Source organism: Heterodontus francisci, chromosome 6 (genome assembly GCF_036365525.1).
Source record: "Heterodontus francisci isolate sHetFra1 chromosome 6, sHetFra1.hap1, whole genome shotgun sequence".
Lineage (NCBI taxonomy): Eukaryota > Metazoa > Chordata > Chondrichthyes > Heterodontiformes > Heterodontidae > Heterodontus > Heterodontus francisci.
In genome coordinates this window covers 6,418,674-6,440,667 of record NC_090376.1, presented here as the reverse complement: position 1 = coordinate 6,440,667, position 21,994 = coordinate 6,418,674, and the positions used below count along the sequence as shown (strand labels likewise).

Below are 21,994 nucleotides of genomic sequence, written 5' to 3'. Positions count from 1 at the left end.
CTGCTTCTCCTTCCACAGATGCTGCCAGACCTGCTGAGTGATTCCAGCATTTCTTGTTTTATCCCAAAATTAGAGCTAGGCTGTTCTGGGGTAATGTCAGAAAGCACTTCTTATCACAAAGGGTACTGAAACTTTCCCCCCAAAAAGCTTGTTGAAGTTGGGGATCAGTTGAAAATTTCAAGACTGAGATTTTGTTGGGTAAGGGTATTAAGGATTGGGGGACCAAGGCAGGTAAATGGACTTAAGATACATATCTTTCATGATCTAACGGAAAGGTGGAACAGGGTTGAGGAGTTGAAGGATCTCCTCCTGTTCTTGTGTTCCATGGGAGCCTGTGACCCTCTGGCTTCCTACCGAAGTAACCATTCTTGATACTGGCACTCACTGCCCATGATTAATGTAAGATATTCCCATTGGGGGGAGTGGAGTAGTAAAGGAGTAAAGAGGGGTCATTAAAGCAGAGTGGAGCTGTCCACCCTCACGCCCTTGCCTGGTACTTCCCCATGAGCTACCCTGACGTGGTGGGATGGCACAAATGCTTCTATAACCTGGGAGCTATGGTGGCGAACATAAATAGGATTGAACAGTACTGTTACAATCGAGGAATGTAGCGGGCTGCTACTGCAAAAAGTGATTAGTTTGGATGTTTATCAGGATTTCTATCTCCAGCAATGACAGACATCAGACCTGCCATGCACGGATGCTTACCTCAGGAACTCTAAATCGTCCCAACCATTATGGATCAGCCCTTCTTCATATCTCTCCAAGCCTAGGCGACGTAACCAGTTGCCTACGCTGGAGTCGTAGGACAGACTGGAGCTGGTGCTGCTCACTTGACACGAAGCCTACAGGGGGAGAGACACAAGGTTACTGAGACACACTGCATAAATGGCAGAACTCCTCACCAGTGATCTCAATGAGACATTAGGCAGAGTTCCCGCTTGTCCTCTCTAACAAAAAAAAATATAATGGCATACGAGAATGGTGGACAGGGGAGTGTCCACTGATGTGGTTCATGTGAACTTCTAGAAGATATTTGACAAGGTCTGGAACAGAGAGAATTACACAGAATATACAGCACAGAAACAGGCCATTCGGCCCACCAGCATTTATGCTCCACTGGAGCCTTCTCCCATTCTCTATTAACCTCTATTCCCTTCTCCCTCATATGATCATCTAGCTTCCCCTTAAATGCATCTATACTATCCATGTCACCTACTACATGTGATAGTGAATTCCACATTCTTACGACTGTGCGAAGCTTCTAGGAATTCCCAATTGGATTTCTTGGCGCCTCTCTTACATTGGTGACCTCTAATCCTGCTCTTCCCCATAAGTGGAGACCGCTCTCTGTGTCTACTCTAAGAAATCCTTTCATAATTTTAAAGACCTCAATTAGATCAGCCTTCTCTTCTCGAGAAAAAAAATAGAGACCCCAGCCTTTTCATCCTTTTCTGAAAAGTATAACCTCGTAGTTCTGGTAGCATCCTGATGAATTTTTTTGCACCCTGTCCAGTGCCTCAATATCTGTTCCATAATATAGAGACCACAACTGCACACAGTGTGTGATCAAACTAAAGTTCAATCTAAGTTTAGCATAACTTCCCTACTTTTAAATTCTATTCCTGCAGAAAGGAACACCAGTATGTTTGCTTTTTATGACCTTATTAACCGGTGTCATTACTTTTAGTGATTCGTGCTCCCAGTTGTTTCACCTCTCCATTTAGATTCTTATATTCCAAGTAAAACGTAACCTTTATTTTCCATATCAAAATTTAATACCTATGCTCAAAGCAAAGTCTCCTGCAGGAGTTTGGAAGTCAGATGGTGAGACTGAGCACAGCATACCTACCTATCAGAAAGTTGACATTCCTTTTAAAGAATACTTATCTCTGTTGAATTTCATTTCTCAACTATGCACCCAATCTACAAGATTATTAATGCTGTCTTGTAATTTGTTGCAGACCTCCTCAGTATTCCCCTAATTTGGTGTCATCCTCAAATTTAGAAATTGTGTTTTGATTCAAAAGTCTAAACCGCTTTTACAAATAGTGAAACAGTGGCCCCAGCACTGATCCTTGTGGGATCCCATTTCCCACCTTCTGCCACTCTGAATAACTATCCTTTACCCCCATTCTCTGCTTTCTGTCTTGGAGCCAGCTAGCTATCCCTTCTGATGGCACAGTAAGTTGCATGGATTAGAGGAGGAAGATACAAAGGGACGTAGACAGACTGAGTGAGAAAAACTATGACAGATGGGAGTTGAATGTAGGGTCATCTGCTTCAGATCAGAGAAAGATAAATTGGAATATTTTCTTAATGGTGAAAGATTAGGAGCAGTGGAGGAGCAAAGTGTGCATGTACATAGGTAAAAAAAAAAGTCAACAAAGCTAGTGTCTTAGTTTTCATTAAAAGGGGACTGGATACAAAGGGGGAGAAAGTGATGTTTCATTTGTATAAAGATTTGGTCAGAATCCATCCGGAATAACTGCATTCAGGAAAGATATAGTGGCCTTGGAGGGGATGCAGTGTATATTCACCAGGATGATACTGGGATTAAAAGAATTAAATTGAGGACAGGTTGAATAAACTTTACCTGTATTCCATTGTGTATAGAAAATGGAGGGGTGATCTGATCAAGTTTATTTAAAATTATAAAAGGATTTTACAGGGTTAATACACAGAAACTATTTTCTCTGGTGGTGGAATCACTAATGAGAGGACACGAGCTTAAAATTAGAGCCAGGTCTTTATTATCTCCCGCCCCACTTGTACTGCTGGATTTTGACTCCTCACGTGCACGTCTTGAGAGATTGCACACCAAGATTTGACAGGCTGTTGACTATTAAAATGATTATAAAGCTGGAAAGCCCCATCCCTCCCCTAACGCTTACCTCTTCGGCCATGTCCTCTTCGATGCTCTCTTTTATGGAGCGCGAAGGGAAGGTGGTGGGCCGGCTGTAGTCGGGGAGCAGCCCTCGGGGAGGCTGGCCTTTCACCGGCAGGGGAGGGTTCCTCAGCAGGGGCTCTGTTCTGCCTGCCTGGTAGTCCACCTCACTGAGACTCTTGGCCATCTGGAGGGCAGAGTAGGACCGGTCATCAACGATGCCTTGGTAGGGAGCGCTGCATTTATCAGTCAGGAATGAGCTGGCCAAGTGAGGTGCGCCGGAGACCAGCTGTGGCTTGGGGTGAGCTTTTGGTGGAAGTGAGGCCTTGCCTTCCAGAGGGTCCATGGAAGTCCGGTGCTTGCCGCTAAGGTTCCTCAAGTCAGGCTCGTCCCTGGCCGGCCCAGCTTTGTGTCGATGGAGGTCCTTCGAGGAGGCATAGAAAGGATTATCGATCATATCCATGTCCACCGCCTTGGGGAGAGGAGGAGGGGGGTAGTCAGGCGGGGGTCGATTAAGGGTCAAACCCTCGTCATCCGAAAGCGACCCCTCCTCACTCGCTAACGGAAGGCGTCCTGAATGATAGTGTTTCCTATCTGGCTGGCCAAGTGTGGCCTGGCCTTTGCTTTTCTGCCCCCCCTTAGGGAAGGCCGAGGCCTGGTGGTCTGGTGACAGCAGTGCGGCTTGCTGATGTGGGACTCCCTCTAGGATATAGTAAGCCGGGTTGTTGAAGCTGTTCTTGGAACACAGAGCGTCTGCGTCGGAGTAAATCTCTTGATGCTTTGACCTGAGAAAAACACACCCAAGGTCAGGTTGGCTGTGCCAGCCAAGGTACAAAGAGGTCATCTTTCGATTTAAAATATTCTGATTCTCATTGGGGTATAGAGATCCACAGTCACTGGCGGGCACCTACTACCCAATCCACGTGTCAGCTGTGGCTCAGTGGCTAGTACTCTCGCCTGAGTCAGAAGGTCATGGAATCAACCACCGCTCCAGAGACGGACACTCCCAGAGCAGTACAGAGGGAACGCTGCACTGTTGAAAGTGCCGTCTTTCAGAGGAGACATTAAACTGAGGCCCAGTCTGCTCTCTCAGGTGGATGTAAAAGATTCCAAAGCACTATTTCGAAGAGCAGGGGAGTTCTTACGGTGTCCTGGGGCCACTATTTATCCCACAACCAACATCACTAAAACAGATTATTTGTTCATTGTCTCATTACCACTTGAGAGAGATTGTGGGTGCAAATTGGTTTCTGCATTTCCTACATGACAACAGTGGCAAGAGCAGGGGAAGTTCTCCTCTGGCAAAGAGAAATGAAGCTACCAGATGGTCTTAAAAACTAAATCACACCCTTCGAGGAAGGTATCCTGATTACATTATGTCAGGGCAGCTTGAGATGGGCAATAAATGTGACGTCAGCATTTCATACAAATTAGCAGGAGTAGGCCACTCGGTCCCTCGAGCCTGCTCTGCCATTCAATAAGATCTGATTGTAACCTCAACTCCACATTCCCACCTACCCCCAATAACCTTTAACCCCTTTGCTTATCAAGAATCTAACTACCTCTGCCTTAAAAATATTCAAAGACTCTGCTTACACCGCCTTTTGAGGAAGAGAATTCCAAAGACTCACCATCCTCTGAGAGAAGAAATTTCTTCTCATCTGTCTTAAGTGGGCAACCTCTTATTTCTAAACAGTGATTCTCCGACAAGAGGAAACATCCTTTCCACATCCACCCTGTCAAGACCCCTCAGGATCTTATATGTTTCAATCAAGTCTCCTCTTACTCTTCTAAACTCCAGTAGATACAAGCCTAGCTTGTCCAACCTTTCCTCATAAGGTAACTCGCCCATTCCAAGTATTATCTAGTAAACCTTCTCTGAACTGCTTCCAACTAATTTACGTCCTTCCTTTAATGAGACCAATACTGTATACAGTGCGCTAGATGTGGTCTCTCCAATTTCCTGTATAACTGAAGCATAACTTCCCTACTGTTGCATTCAATTCCCCTCGCAATAAACAACAACATTCTATGAGCTTTCCTAATTACTTGCTGTACCTGCCTAGTAACCTTTTGTGATTCATGCAATAGGACACCCAGATCCCTCTGCATCGCAGCTCTGCAATCTCTCACCATTTAGATAATATGCTTCATTTTTATTCTTTCTGCTAAAATGGTCAATTCACATTTTCCAACATTATACTCCATTTGCCAGATCTTTGCCCACTTGCAATCTCTCTAAATCCCCTTGTAGCCTCATGTCCTCTTCACAGCTTCCCAGTGTTGGATGACAATGTGATGGAGGCAAAAAATAGCAGTTTGGGGTGCATGTAGCAGCAATTGAAGATGGAGTGCTATAGGTCAAGGACCAACTGGGAAACTGAGATTGGGTGATTAAAGTAGGCTGTGAATAGAGGCACCATTCCCAGACAGAATGACGATATTGGGTAATTGGTCTGTCAATCACACCTGAACACCACACTGCTGTCGGTTTGTTTTTATCCCTTAATGGGATGTGGGTATTGCTGGCAAGGTAATGATTTATTGCCCATCCCTAATTACCCCTTCAGGTGGTGAGCAGTCCGTGTGGCATGGGTACACACATAGTGCTGTCAGTGAGCAAAATGACCCAGAGACAATGAAGGAATGGTGATATAGTTCCAAGTCAGGATGGTGTGCGGCTTGGAAGGGAACTTGCAGGTGGTGGTGCTCCCATGTGTTTGCTGCCCTTGTCCTTCTAGGTGGTAGAGGTTGTGGGTTTGGAAAGTGCCATCAAAGGACGCTTGGCGAGTTGCTGCAGTGCATCTTGTAAACGGTACACACTGCAGCCCCCGTGTGCTCATGGTGGAGGGAATGAATGTTTAAGATTGTGACTGAAGTACCAATCATGCAGTCTGCTTTGTCCTGGATGGTATTGAGCTTTCAATGTTGTTGGAGCTGCACTCATCCAGGCAGGTGCAGAGTATTCCATCACACTCCTGAATTGTGCCTTGTAGATGGTCGACAGACTTTGGGGAGTCTGGTAATTAAATTACTCTGAACAGCTTTTGTAGCCACAGTAATAATATGGCTAGTCCAGTTAGGTTTCTGGTCAACGGGACCCCTAGGATGTTGACGGTGGGGGATTCAGTGACAGTAATGCTGTTGAATATCAAGGGGAGGTGGTTAGACTTTCTCTTGTTGGAGCTGGCCATTGCTGGGCACTTGTATGGCACAAATGTTACTTGCCACTTAGCAGCCCAACCTGAATTTTGTCCAGGTCCTGCTGCATGCAGGCACAATCTGCTTCAGTAGCTGAGCAATTGCAAATGGTATCGAACACTGAAATCATCAGCGAACATCCCCATCTGACCCGATGATGGAGCGGCACAGTGGCGCAGTGGTTAGCACTGCAGCCTCACAGCTCCAGGGACCCGGGTTCGATTCTGGGTACTGCCTGTGTGGAGTTTGCAAGTTCTCCCTGTGTCTGCGTGGGTTTTCTCCGGGTGCTCCGGTTTCCTCCCACAAGCCAAAAGACTTGCAGGTTGGTAGGTAAATTGACCATTATAAATTGTCACTAGTATAGGTAGGTGGTAGGGAAATATAGGGACAGGTGGGGATGGTTGGTAGGAATATGGGATTAGTGTAGGATTAGTATAAATGGGTGGTTGATGGTCGGCAGACTCGGTGGGCCGAAGGGCCTGTTTCAGTGCTGTATCTCTTAAAAAAAAACGTCATTGATGAATCAGCTGAAGATGGTTGGGCCTAGGACACTGCCCTGAGGAACTCCTGCAGCGATGTCCTGGGGCTGGGATGATTGGCCAACACCACAACCATCTTCCTTTGTGCTAGGTATGACTCCAACCAGAGGAGACTTTTTCTCTAATTCCTATTGACTTCAACTTTGCTGCCATGATGTCAAGGGCAGTCACACTCATCTCACCTCTGTAGTTCTTTTGTTCATGTTTGGACCAAAGCTGTAATCAGGACTGGAGTCGAGTGGCCCTGCTGGAACCCAAACTGAGCGTCAGTGAGCATGTTATTGCTGAGAAAGTGCCACTTGATAACACTGTCGACAATATCTTCAACAAGGTGATGGAAGGCAGAGAGGAGGTTGATGGGGGGGGGGGATTGGGCGAGATTGGGTTTTTCCCGCTTTTTGAGGACAAGACATACCTTTTTCCACATTGTCAGGTAGATGCCAGTGTTGTAGCTGTACTGGAACAGCTTGGCTAGTTCTGGAGCACAAGTCTTCAGCACTATAGCCGGGATATTGTCAGGGCCGATAATCTTTGCTGTGTCCAGAGGACTCAGCCGTTTGTTGATATCATGTGACATGAATCGGATTGGCTGAAGACTGGCATCACTGCTGGTGAGGACCTCAGGTGGAGGTCGAAATGGTGTTGACTTTTGCACCGACGTGCTGGGCTCCGCCACAGTTGAGGATAGCGATGTTTGTGGAGCCTCCTCCTCCTGCTAGCTGTTTAACTGTCCACCATTCACGACTGGATGTGGCAGGACTGCAGCGCTTTAATCTGATTTGTTGGTTGTGGGATCACTTTACTCTGTATATAGCATGCTGCTTCCACTGTTTAGCATGCGTGTAGATGTATCACAGCTTCGAAATGTTAGCACCTCATTTTTAGGGATGCCTGGTTTTTCTTCTTGCATGCTCTCCTCCACTCTTCATTGAACCAGGGTCAATCCCCTGGTTTGCTGGTAATGGTAGACTGGATATGCCAGGCCATGAGGTTACAGATCGTGGTGGAATAAAACTCTGCTCCTGATGGCCCACAGCGCCTCGCGGATTCCCACTCTCTTTTAAAAAAAAATTAACCCTGACCACCCTCTCTCAAATCTGATGGTACCTACCTGTCATCAGTAGCTGCTCCAGGAAGCAGAGCTGGTGCACGCCCTGTGGCAATACAGCTGGGTTTCTCCGTCTCTTCACACTGTTTCCCAAGCTGCATCCCCACGCTCTCCACAGAGGCCAGCTTCTTCGAAGTCCCTCTGAAAAGTCACAAGTAAACATTAAAGCCAAAAAATAAAGTAAAAAACTGCAGTGCGATGCAGAACGGGACTAATTGGATATCTCTTCCAAAAAGCTGGCACACGCACGATGGGCTGAGTGACCTCTCTTTATGCTGCACGAATCTATACAATAATTACTCATTAGCAAGATAAATTGGCCATTTACTCCATTGATCAAGAATGGCTAGGTCCCTAGTGCAGCACCTAACTGTCTAATTGATCCTGAGGTTTTCTGCCACCATTGCTATCTCAAAGTCTGTTTCACACGCTGATCGCTGTGTCAAGAGCTTCCCATCTTAAAATGAACTGGTTTGAGCTCCCCCTTGACAGATCTGCACTGTTTAGAGTGGTACTGACCCATAAAGATCAGTAATGCCCACATTCCATCCCAGATCCATGCTGAGTTTTCACCGGAGTTGGTGAGGCACCAGTGTCAGGAGCCTGCAGGACGATAGAGTGGCTTCAATGAACTCAATCTAGACCTCAGCCAATAGCCACACAAGTGCTCTTTCCAGCTATCATCATTGCATAGTGATCAGTGACCAGAGACCAGAACCTCAACTGGTTTTCACCTCCCCTAACCTAATAACTTGCATCTAATGTAGCACCTTTAACATAGTAAACGTCCCAAGGCATGTCACAGGGGCTATCAGGCAACCTTTGACACCGAGCTACATAAGGTGATACTAAAGCAGGCAAACCTAGTGAAAGAGGTAGGATTTAGGGTGTGTCTGAGGAGATAGAAGCAGAAAGTAGTAGTGAGGGAATTCCAGAGCTCAGGGCCCAGACAGCTGAAAGCATGGCTGCCAATGGCGAGGTGATTTAAACTGGGGAAGCGCAAGAGGCCAGGTTTGGAGGAGCACGGAGATCTAGGAGGGTTGTAGGGCCGCAGAAGATTACTAAGATAGGGAAAGGCAATGCTATGGAGGGATTTGAACACGAGGGAGGAAAAAAAAAAAAACTTGAGGCATTGCTGAACTGGAAGCCAATGTAGGTCAACAAGCACAGGGGTGATGGGTGAACGGGACTTGATGTGAGTTAGGATGCAAGCAGCAAAGGTTTGAATGTCTGGAGTTTACAGAAAGTGAAGGTCAGCCAGGAAAACACTGGAAATGTCAAGTCTGGAAGTACCAAAGGCATGGATCAGGGTTTCAGCAGCAGACTGGCTGAGACAATAGTAATTTGAACTTTGGTTTCAAATAGACTACTTTAAACAGGATAGTGATTCTCCTCTAAAAGTGGAACACTCAAGCATTTGCATCCTCTGTCACGAAGCTCCTTACTGTCCCGTAGAACAGCAGTTCCCACTTGAAAGGACCGGGACAATTTCCCAAGGCTACTGATGCTCTCCCTTCTCCTCAGCCAAGGAGGAAGAATCAATATTAATGGTAAGTGCAAGCATCAAGGCAAGAAAGGATCTGGCAAACCGTGACCATACTTCAGGTCCTGGCTCGATCGGCATCCTGGCTTCCCCTTGGTTGCTCCAGTTTCATCCTTGTCCACTCTTATCCATTCTGTGGAACAAAGAGGGGAGAGAGATTCACCCCATCAGCTGTGCTGTAATCAGTGCAACATTATGTCCATTTGGGTAAACAGACTCGATCAACAATGAACGGGTGGTTAAAATCTAAGCCATTTAACACAGTGCAGGAATGACCCGAAATTTGACGCTGTGCTGTCGTACTTCATTGACACCAGCAGATGGGGCTGGGACATAGTCACCAGCACTGAATAAAACATTGCTATTGAAAAGTATCAGCCTACTTGTCACAATTAATTACTTTTAAAGTGTGATGCTTTATGTAGCTAAATGTAGCAGGCAATTTACAAGGTCCCACAAACAGCAATGAGATGAGTGCCCAGCGAATCTATGTTTTGTGATATTGCCAAGGTGTCAGGGTATGGTGATGTACTGATAATGTTACTGGACCAGTAATCGTGCCTGGACTAATAATCCAGAGATTATGAATTCAAATCATAATCTGACATTTCCAAAAAAATTGGAAATAAAAAGCTCAGTAGAAGTGTCGTAGAACATTACAGCGCAGTACAGGCCCTTCGGCCCTCGATGTTGCGCCGACCTGTGAAACCATCTGACCTACACTATTCCATTTTCATCCATATGTCTATCCAATGACCACTTAAATGCCCTTAAAGTTGGCGAGTCTACTACTGTTGCAGGCAGGGCGTTCCACGCCCCTACTACTCTCTGAGTAAAGAAACGACCTCTGACATCTGTCCTATATCTTTCACCCCTCAACTTAAAGCTATGTCCCCTCGTGTTTGCCATCACCATCCGAGGAAAAAGACTCTCACTATCCACCCTATCTAACCCTCTGATTATCTTATATGTCTCTATTAAGTCACCTCTCCTCCTCCTTCTCTCTAACGAAAACAACCTCAAGTCCCTCAGCCTTTCCTCGTAAGACCTTCCCTCCATACCAGGCAACATCCTAGTAAATCTCCTCTGCACCCTTTCCAAAGCTTCCACATCCTTCCTATAATGCGGTGACCAGAACTGCACGCAATACTCCAGGTGCGGCCGCACCAGAGTTTTGTACAGCTGCAGCATGACCTCGCGGCTCCGAAACTCGATCCCCCTACTATTAAAAGCTAACACACCATATGCCTTCTTAACAGCCCTATTAACCTGGGTGGCAACTTTCAGGGATTTATGTACCTGGACACCAAGGTCTCTCTGCTCATCTACACTACCAAGAATCTTCCCATTAGCCCAGTACTCTGCATTCCTGTTACTCCTTCCAAAGTGAATCACCTCACACTTTTCCGCATTAAACTCCATTTGCCATCTCTCAGCCCAGCTCTGCAGCCTATCTATGTCTCTCTGTACCCTACAACATCCTTCGGCACTATCCACAACTCCACCGACCTTCGTGTCATCCGCAAATTTACTAACCCACCCTTCTACACCCTCATCCAGGTCATTTATAAAAATGACAAACAGCAGTGGCCCCAAAACAGATCCTTGCGGTACACCACTAGTAACTAAACTCCAGGATGAACATTTGCCATCAACCACCACCCTCTGTCTTCTTTCAGCTAGCCAATTTCTGATCCAAAGCACTAAATCACCTTCAATCCCATACTTCCGTATTTTCTGCAATAGCCTACCGTGGGGAACCTTATCAAACGCCTTACTGAAATCCATATACACCACATCCACGACTTTACCCTCATCCACCTGTTTGGTCACCTTCTCAAAAAACTCAATAAGGTTTGTGAGGCATGACCTACCCTTCACAAAACCGTGCTGACTATCTCTAATGAACTTATTCTTTTCAAAATGATTATAAATCCTATCTCTTATAACCTTTTCCAACATTTTACCCACAACCGAAGTAAGGCTCACAGGTCTATAATTACCAGGGCTGTCTCTACTCCCCTTCTTGAACAAGGGGACAACATTTGCTATCCTCCAGTCTTCCGGCACTATTCCTGTCGACAATGACGACATAAGGATCAAGGTCAAAGGCTCTGCAATCTCCTCCCTGGCTTCCCAGAGAATCCTAGGATAAATCCCATCTGGCCCAGGGGACTTATCTATTTTCACACTTTCCAAAATTGCTAACACCTTCTCCTTGTGAACCTCAATCCCATCTAGCCTAGTAGTCTGAATCTCAGTATTCTCCTCGACAACATTTTCTTTCTCTACTGTAAATACTGATGAAAAATATTAATTTAACGCTTCCCCTATCTCCTCTGATTCCACACACAACTTCCCACTACTATCCTTGATTGGCCCGAATCTAACTCTAGTCATTCTTTTATTCCTGATATACCTATAGAAAGCCTTAGGGTTTTCCTTGATCCTATCCGCCAATGACTTCTTGTGCCCTCTCCTCGCTCTTCTTAGCTCTCCCTTTAGATCCTTCCTGGCTAGCTTGTAACTCTCAAGCGCCCTAACTGAGCCTTCACGTCTCATCCTAACATAAGCCTTCTTCTTCCTCTTGACAAGCGCTTCAACTTCTTTAGTAAACCATGGCTCCCTCGCTCGACAACTTCCTCCCTACCTGACAGGTACATACTTATCAAGGACACGCAGTAGCTGCTCCTTGAATAAGCTCCACATTTCGATTGTGCCCATCCCCTGCAGTTTCCTTCCCCATCCTAAATCTTGCCTAATCGCATCATAATTTCCTTTCCCCCAGCTATAATTCTTGCCCTGCGGTATATACCTGTCCCTGCCCATCGCTAAGGTAAACCTAACCGAATTGTGATCACTATCACCAAAGTGCTCACCTACATCTAAATCTAACACCTGGCCGGGTTCATTACCCAGTACCAAATCCAATGTGGCATCGCCCCTGGTTGGCCTGTCTACATACTGTGTCAGAAAACCCTCCTGCACACACTGGACAAAAACTGACCCATCTAAAGTACTTGAACTATAGCATTTCCAGCCGATATTTGGAAAGTTAAAGTCCCCCATAACAACTACCCTGTTACTCTCGCTCCTGTCGAGAATCATCTTCGCTATCCTTTCCTCTACATCTCTGGAACTATTCGGAGGTCTATAGAAAACTCCCAACAGGGTGACCTCTCCTCTCCTGTTTCTAACCTCGGCCCATACTACCTCAGTAGACGAGTCCTCAAACGTCCTTTCTGCCGCCGTAATACTCTCCTTGATTAACAATGCCACACCCACCCCTCTTTTACCATCTTCTCTGTTCTTACTGAAACATCTAAATTCCGGAACCTGCAACATCCGTTCCTGTCCCTGCTCTACCCATGTCTCCGAAATGGCCACAACATCGAGATCCCAGGTACCAACCCATGCTGCAAGCTCACCCACCTTATTCCGGATGCTCCTGGCGTTGAAGTAGACACATTTTAAACCAAGTTCTTGCTTGCCAGTGCCCTCTTGCGTCCTTGTAACCTTATCCCTGACCTCACTACTCTCAACATCCTGTACACTGGAACTACAATTTAGGTTCCCATCCCCCTGCTGAATTAGTTTAAACCCCACCGAAGAGCACTAGCAAATCTCCCCCCCAGGATATTGGTACCCCTCTGGTTCAGATGAAGACCATCCTGTTTGTAGAGGTCCCACCTACCCCAGAAAGAGCCCCAATTATCCAGGAAACCAAAACCCTCCCTCCTACACCATCCCTGCAGCCACGTGTTCAACTCCTCTCTCTCCCTATTCCTCGCTTCGCTAGCACGTGGCACGGGCAACAACCCAGAGATAACAACTGTTTGTTCTCACTATAAGCTTCCACCCTAGCTCCCTGAATTTCTGCCTTAAATCCCCATCTCTCTTCCTACCTATGTCGTTGGTGCCTATGCTGTCATTAAAAAAAAAATCAAAACTGATTCACAAATGTCCTTGAGGAAAAGAGATCTACTGTCCTTCCCTAATATGATCTGTATGTGACTCCAGTCCAACGTTTACAGTGGTTGACTCTGAACTGGCCGCTGAAGGGGTCCACTCAGTTACAACTAGGGTTGGGATATAAGTGCTAGGTTTGCTCGTGACACCCACCCCCCCAGAATGAATACAAAAAAAAAGGGAACATGAAATGCACGCCCACACATCTGGAACATGAGCACAGGTGAGAAGCGTTAAGTTTATTGAGTCATTTCTTCACCCCAGAACTTATACTCTAGCAGTGCTCTTTTCTCAAAATATAATGAAAAGGCCTATACAGCATGTTCTGCAACATCAGAGGGAGGCGCGTTCTGCTACTGCTTCCTGAGCTCATGCAATAGTAATAACCTGCATACAGTTCCTGTAAACTTTTCCACTACAAACTTACATTCACATTAGAATTAACACTGTGATGTAACCTTGCTACACACCTATGGTGACATGACAAGTTTACATAGGTAGTTCCCATTCTAAATGTGGTCATAAGAAATTCCAATGGTAATAAAGGACAGAATGAGGTGTTATTTTTAAAAGCCCCTGAAGAGTTTTTAAGTCAATCCTGAGGGCCCAGTAACTCATTGAGGGGGGCTCTTGGCAATATTGTTAGAAAATGCTGTATAAATGAAGGTGCTCGTGTGACAACGCATCTGCATTGATGAAACGCCATTCAACAACGGTAAAGCAGAAAGTTTACTGAGGCAGAGTATTTTTAAACATGGGAGTTCAAATTGATGCCACATCACGAGTCCTTCAATCATAACTGGCTGGTTTCCCAGAACTTGGGAAAAACTGCCAGAAAGTGTCCTCCACTTCTCTTGTGGGAGTTGGAAAGTGACACTTGGATTCCTCTCTTAAAAGTAAACAAACACATGACGCAAAGAAAACCAGGGTTGGCTCCAACATCATAGAACTTTAAAGCATTGAAAGGGCACATTCAGCCCAATTGGCCCAAGCTGATGTTTATGGTCCACACAAACCCCCTCCTAGCCCTCTTCATCTCACCCGATCAACATATCCTTATGGTTTGGTCTATTTGTCCAAACATTGTTTTTATTCCTCCCTTACTCCTACATCTCCTGACGATCCAGACAGATGCTGGAGTGCAGTTTCCCAGCTGCTTCCCATCTTATTAAACCTCACTGCCACCCCCAACAAACGGCAACCCTAGTCTGTGAGCTTTGACAGAAGAGCAATGGCAGAAAATTGGAGCCTCTCCTCACCTGCCTGTACAGGATGCTGCCAGGATAAAACCACAACCTTGGGCAATTAACCCTGGGGTTGATTTGCATTGAAATGAGGAGGGCATCACATATTATTGAGCTGACCCTATAAACCACTCTGCTCTTACAAATAATGTAAACAAAAAGGAAAGGCACCTGAAACCATTCAGCATCAACACAAAAGTGACAGTACAACTGCTGTCTTACTTAGTTTAAATAGGGCAGCATTAGGCTCACTCAGAAAACCGGGGGCGTAATCAGCACTTATACACAACGCAAACTTCTAACAAAGCCATGGAAGAAGCATGGATTGCTAGCGCTGCTGCGCAACGTACCATAAAGGCGTTCCCGGGTGCCAATCCTCTCCGCTGGCACGCGAACCTTCATGGACCCACGGATGTTGCCTGTTTCCTCCCCTCTGTGCGATAAAGAGGTCAGGAACTGCTGAGCGGTGCTGCCTATCATTGACTTCAGTGCAATGCAGCACTCACCTGCAGAAGGACAGAATGCATGAGGGGGAAGGGAACAAAAGTAAATTAGACATGGCATCAAACAGGAGAACTTCACCGAAATGTAAATCAAACCACAGCTGTGCCCCGGTCAGGTACCGCTCTCAGCTCGGAGTCAGAAAGTTGAGGACATAATCTGGGTTGGCACTTGAACACAGCGCTGAGGGAGCAGCACACTGCCGGCGGAGGGTCAGTACTGAGGAAGTGCCGCACCATCGGAGGGGCAGTGCTGAGGGAACGCACACTGTTCAAAGGGCAGTATTGAGGGAGTGCTGCGCTGTCAGAGGCGCAGTACCAAGGGAGTGCTGCATTGTTGGAAAGGCAAAGCAGCTCTCTTTCAGGTGAGACATTAAACAAAGGCACTGTCTGCCTGATGAGATGGATGTAAAAGATCCCACGACACTATTTTTAAGAGGAGCAAGAAGTTCTCATTGTACCCTGACCAACTTGTATCCCTCAAACAACGGCATCAGAATGAGATCAACATGGTAACAAAATGCATTTTAGCCCAACCAGTCAATGTTTATGCTCCACTTGAGCTTCCTCCTGTCCTTGCTCATCTGTCAGCATAACCCTCTCTTCACTCCTCCCTCATATGGTTATCTAGGTTCCCCTTAAATGCATCTATACTAATTGTCTGTGGTGAGGTGCACCACACTCTCACCATTCCCTGGGTAAAGAAGTTTCCTCTGAATTACCTATTTGATTCCTTGGTAACCTCTCGTTTTAATGACCCTCACAAGGGGCACTAAAGGGGCAATATGTAGTGGGGTGAGGCAATGAAAGGTTTTAAAAATAAGGAGACACATTTTCAATTTGAAGGATTTATGCAAGGACTTGGGAGCCAATGGATTAGTTAGCGAAGACGTGTGTGATGGGCCAAAAGGACTTTGTGTGGGAATGGATATGGCAGCAGAGTTTTAAATGAGCTGATATTTATTGAGAGCAGAGGATGGGAAAGCATTGGAGGAAGTGAGTTTACAGGTGATAAAGGCATGGATGAGGGTTTCAGTGGCAGCAATAATTGCCCTGACCAGGCCACACTTGGTGCCCATTGATGATGATGATGCTGAGGGCTATTTCATATATCAGGAGTCAACCACATAGCGTGGCGCTGGAGTCACATTGAGGCCACACTGGGTAAGGTTCTCTTCAACCGAGATCCCACTTTCTGAGCAGTACTGAAATACCTTTCTCTCTCCTGCTACAACAGCACCACTTACCAAAGGATTCATAACCATCCACAGATTTGACAGTGAGGAGGAGATGCTGGTCCTGAAGATACTCAATATCCGACAGAATTGGCTTCAGCTGTAAAATAAAATACACACATCATTCCTGACTTAATTGATAACTGGGTAACCATCAGCCTTGTGAAACGTGTGGATTCCAGCCCCACTCCAGGATTTGAGCATATAATTCAGGCTGACACTCCAGTCCAGTACCGAGACAGTGCAACACTGCTGGAGGTAGTGTCTTTTTGATGAGCTGCTAAACTGAGACTGTCTGCCCTCTCACATAGATGAAAAAGATCCCATCACCACTATTTCGAAAAAGAGCAGGGAAGTTCTCCCCAGTATCCTGGCCATATTTATTCCTCAACCAACAGCATAAAAACAGATGATCTGGTCATTATCACATTGCTGTTTGTGTGAGCGCGCTGTGTGCAAAGTGGTTATATTTCCTACATTACAACAATGACTACACTTCAAAAAGTACTTCATTGGCTGTGAAGTGTTTCTGGACGTCCTATGTGGTCAGTACGCCTATAAAAAAGCAATTTTCTTTCTTTTACAACCTCATCTACCCATAATCTTAACATATGCCTCAAACCAACATAACCAGCTTCTCCCCATAACCCTTGGTCATTATCCTACTGCTGTTCGTGAAAACTTTCCGGGTGCAAATTAGTGCTACATTTCCCACATGACTGCACTCTTGAGGTTGTGAAAGGCACTGTTATAAATCTAAGTAATTCTTTCTGTCTGTCTTCTTTCGTTAACAAGCATAAAATACAGCACGACAGCACATAGCCTGCAGAAAGAGACGCCGTCTGTTTGAATTACCGTCGGCAGTTGTCTTGAAGACCAGCCAACCTTCAGAAAGTTGATGTTGTCGCTACTCTGTGTATCGTTTTCTGAACTTTTCTTGAATTCTGCAACAGAACAGGTGAAGACGAGAGCAGTAAGTCATTTTAATCCCCTTCCAAATACATGGGCCCTTGCTGGGGTAAACCTGTTCTGAGCCGGCAGCTACCGAGAACCTGGACAGTCGGCAGGTTGTTCGATCTGGATATTCAGGGAAGCAAAGAGGAGGAGGAAGCGCTCATCAAAACAGCTCCCGATCCCGTCTCCATCCAACTTCCAGGCCCACTGGAGTCTGACAAAGTCCATTCCAAATATTAAGCTGCCACCTCATCTCCCGGACACCATTAGTCCAGTGCTATGACAGAGACAGCCAAGGCAAGAGCCAAGAACTGAATTCACCGAAGTCCATGTTCGGACCAGAGGGCTGCAAGGTGCAGTACAGCAAGATGAGCTACTGCTTCAGGAACCTGTTATTGAGCAGATCAGGAGGAGACCAAAGACAAGATGGGTCAGAGTGGAATTGCAACGAGGGAGTTAAGATGACAAGCCATTGTAAGGTCAGGGTCACACATACAAACAGAATGGAGCTGAACTGGTCACCTAACCTTTGTTTGGAGAATGCAGTATATCTGTTCTAGGGCTGCACAGGTGAACTGTTTGGGTCCTGGCGTGGGAGAGGAGAATGGACAGGGCTTGTACCTCCTATGGCTACGCAAGGTGGTACCAGAGCAAAGGTAGCTGGAAGTAAAGGCCTGCCACCCGACTTGAACCCGATTTGACCAGATGACGTGTCAGGTTTGGGTCGGGTCGCACTTCCGGGTCCGGCATTTGGGCTCAGTCGGGTCGGGCACGCTCGATCACCACCTCCGGTAAGTGATTTTAATGTTAATATACTTTTTGGATTTTAAAGCTGGTTTTGTTAGTTATTTTAAGCTTGTGCAGGTATGGAACAAAGTAAAAAATGGAAGGTAGGTTCACTGATGGTTGGGTCGGGTCGAGCACAGGAAAAAATGGAAGTACTCTGGCCGGGTCGGGCTCGGATGGGGCTCTGTCGGGCTCGGGTCTCATTTGCAGACCCGAGCAGGACTTTAGCTGGAAGGCGAGACAGAAGAGTGATGGGAGTTAAAAAAGTCAATCAGAAAAGCCACAGAATGCAGCTCCGCACAGACAAGCTGACCAATCTCCTTGGACCTCCGTCCTGAATCTCCTCTAAAAACTAACTCTGGCATACAAACAGCACAACAGGCACACCACGGTGTTATTATAAAGCAGCGAAGTTGGTTAGGCCATGTCCCTGTGCATGCTTATACTGGTCACTAGTCACCTTGGCCTGGGAGTAATGATTACGTGCAGACTTGCTGTCATCAGATTTAGAAAACTCAAACTGTGCAAAGAAACATGCACTGAATAAAACAAATTACAAAACTTAAACTTGCAGTTCCAATACTAAAGCAACTTTCATGTCACAGGAATGCAGCAGACAGTATATGGCAGGGCTCCAAACTTTAGTTACACTCCACGGTGAAAGGAGACCTGCACTTGGAACCAAACCATCATATCCACAGATGTGTGAACTTTTTATTGCACCACACCCCCTCTCCCCCAAATCTCTGGGCCCAAAATGATTCACTTTCAACTATGGGGCTGGAATTGCAGTTTTAATTTACTCAAACTACAGTAAAGTGTCTCAACACAACACAAACTACAGGAAACAATCTCTGAACTTAGCACCAAAATATAACGGAATCTCCTGCGTACAGCAGGATTATTTCTCCAGCAGCAGGAAGTTAGTTATAGAATACAAATTATGTGTGTGAAATCATTCCCAATTACTTACAACAGTGATAGATGGGGTTTGGGGGGTTGGGGGAGGTGGTTACTCAATCATCTCTATTCTGGCCAGGATTTATGGTGTCAGCCTTTTTCATTCTCGGGAATGTGGGCATCCCTAGTTACCCTGAGAAGGTGATAGTGGGCCACCTTCTTCTTGAATTACTGAGCAGCTGTTCAATACAACTGAGGTGTGTGCTGGGGCAGTTCATAGGGTGGTTAAGAATCAACCATGTATTTGTGGGACTGGCGTCACGTAGGTCAGATCAGTTGAGGGCAGATGTCCTCCCCAAAGGACAATCAGTGAATCAGCAGGGTTTTTAATGACAATCTGACAGCTGCACCATCACTTTTATTTTCAGATGCGAACATACCATCAGGTTCAAGGAGAGGTAGACTCCAATAACTGGGCACCTGTATTTGCTGCAATATAACATTCCTATTGTGGAACCCAACACTGGGGCATAGCACCTGACTAAGTAATAAAGGCAAAAAAAATGAAAGTGACCTCAAATAAAACAGGGAGAACATATTTTGGAACACTGCAGTGACCGTGCTAACCGTGGGTCTTTTCTTGGGTAGCGTGAACCCCGTTGACATGGACTGTTTGAAGCTGAGGGGCGGCACAGTGGCGCAATGGTTAGCACCGCAGCCTCACAGCTCCAGCGACCCGGGTTCGGTTCTAGGTACTGCCTGTGCAGAGTTTGCAAGTTCTCCCTGTGACCGTGCGGGTTTCCGCCGGGTGCTCCAGTTTCCTCCCACAGCCAAAGACTTGCGGGTTGATAGGTAAATTGGCCATTGTAAATTGCCCCTAGTGTAGGCAGTTAGTAGGAGAATTGAGGGAAGGTGGGGATGTGGTAGGGAATATGGGATTAACGTAGGATTAGTATAAATGGGTGGTTGATGGTCGGCGCAGACTCGGTGGGCCAAAGGGCCTGTTTCAGTGCTGTATCTCTCTATGACTCTATTCAAGAGCTGATCATGCCAGAATACTCTGAAGAAACATTATACTGGGAGCGCGGCTGCTGGGAAGTGGGAGGTGAGGAGTGTGCAAAGAGGAGCAGGGTCTTCCATTCATCCAGGTTACTCACCTTCCAGACAAGTAGAGTAGAACTCAATGAAGAACTTAGTCCTGCTGGCAGTTTTCACAATGGCTTCGATATTCTCAAAGTCAATGTAGGCCTGGTCAGATGTCTTGGAGAGACCTGAGTTTAAACATGAAGCAGGAATGAGTAATAAGCAACCACACTTTGCTGATTTCTTGTCTTGTTAATAAAATCACTGGAGTGTGACGGCAGGCTAGCTCTGTGCTTTCATTAAACAGTTTGTTGGATAGAAAAAACTGGTTTGAAAACACATGAGCAGCAACAGGCTCCATAGCCCTTCAAGCCTGCTCTACCATTCAAGATGACCATGGCTGACCTTCTAGATCTACCCCAATTCCCCCCCATCCCCGATTCCCTTAGTGCCCATAAATCGACAGATCTCAATCTTGACGCCTGGCAGTAGCTCCCCTTGTCTACCTTCTCAGTACTGACTGGAGCAGAGCAGCAAGAGAATTAAACCTTACATCGCATTCACACACACCCCACCAACTGCACAATTAGACACACCCCACCAATATTCAGTGGGTTGTGAGGAGGACACAAAGTGTCTGCAAATAGATATAGATAGGTTAAGTGAGTGGGCAAAAATTTGGCAGATGGAGTATAATGTGGGAAAATGTGAGGTTGTCCAATTTGGCAAAAAGAATAGAACAGCAGAATATTTATATGGAGAGAGACTACAAAATGCTGGGGTACAGAGGGATCTGGGTGGCCTTGCATATGAATCACAAAAAGTTAGTATGCAGGTACAGCAAGTAATGAGGAAGGCACATGAAATGTTTGCATTTATTGCAAGAGTGATAGAGCATAAAAGTAGGCAAGTCTTGCGACAGCTGTACAGGACATTAGCGAGACTGCACCTAGAGTACTGCGTACAGTTCTGGTCTCCTTATTTAAGGAGGGATACACTTGCATTGGAAACATTTCAGGGAAGGTTCACCCGACTGATTCCTGGGATGAAGGGGTCGTCTTATGAGGAAAGGTTGAGCAGGTTGGGCCTATGCTCATTGGAGTTTAGAAGATTGAGAGGTGATCTTATTGAAACATAAAAGATTCTGAGGGGGTTTGACAGGGTAGATGCTGAGTGGATGTTTCCCTGGGTGGGGGAAATCTAGAACTAGGGGGCACAGTTTCATAATAAGGGGTCCCCCTTTTGAGAGAGATCAGGAGGAATTTCTTCTCTCAGAGGGTCATTACTCTTTGGAATTCTCTTCCCCAGTCAGCAGCAGAGGCTGGGTCATTGAATATATTCAAGGCTGAGTTAGACAGACAGATTTTTGATCTACGAGGGAGTCGAGATTTATGGGGGGGCAGGCAGGAAAGTGGAATTAAGGCTACAATTGAATAACGGAGCAGGCTCGAGGGGCCAAATGGCCTAATCCTGCTCCTATTTCTTATGTTCTCAAGTAAATACATCACTGAGATGTACGGACCAGACCACTCTCAAATCTGATCCCGAGCCCAAGCAGAGTTTGCTGATCTCAGCCATAGCAATGGTTGCTAAGTCTTATAAATGCCCTCAGTGGAGAGACAGAGAGAAGCAGAGGTAACTATCCGGGCTTCCCTGCTCCTGATCACCTATCGAGAGACCATACTGCACAGCATCACATGTGAATGTCGGACAACAGCAGAATCAAATTTGGTTCAAACTGTACCCATGGTCAAATAGCTAATGTTTCTGGGCTCACATATGGTCATTCGGGCAAGATTCAAGGATATGCCTAGCAGCAGAGGAACAATGTCCCAGCTAACGTCAAGAAGATGAAAAAGTCCCTCAAAAATCACATTAAAATGCTCGAGACAAGCGGTGACTAGTTTTAGTATTTTTTTTTTTAATTCATGGGATATTGGTGTCACTGACAAGGCTGATAACTGACTGGCTTAATAGGCCAATTCAGTGGGCAGTTAAAAGTCAACCATATTAAACAAATTCTGGAGTCACATATAGGCCAGACT

General features: G+C 46.0%; 1 protein-coding gene across 1 annotated transcript in view; it reads right to left on the bottom strand.

The window, feature by feature from the left end:
* inppl1a (inositol polyphosphate phosphatase-like 1a) overlaps positions 1-21,994 on the bottom strand; it is a 236,145-nt gene that overhangs the window by 6,429 nt on the left and 207,722 nt on the right. The window contains exons 20-27 of the mRNA XM_068033038.1: positions 20,024-20,137; positions 17,082-17,170; positions 16,239-16,326; positions 14,842-14,997; positions 9,336-9,411; positions 7,739-7,876; positions 2,895-3,672; positions 709-845 (exon numbers count right to left, since the gene is read on the bottom strand). Of these exons, the coding sequence (XP_067889139.1) occupies positions 709-845; positions 2,895-3,672; positions 7,739-7,876; positions 9,336-9,411; positions 14,842-14,997; positions 16,239-16,326; positions 17,082-17,170; positions 20,024-20,137 (1,576 nt within the window). The remainder of the gene's footprint in view (positions 1-708; positions 846-2,894; positions 3,673-7,738; positions 7,877-9,335; positions 9,412-14,841; positions 14,998-16,238; positions 16,327-17,081; positions 17,171-20,023; positions 20,138-21,994) is intronic.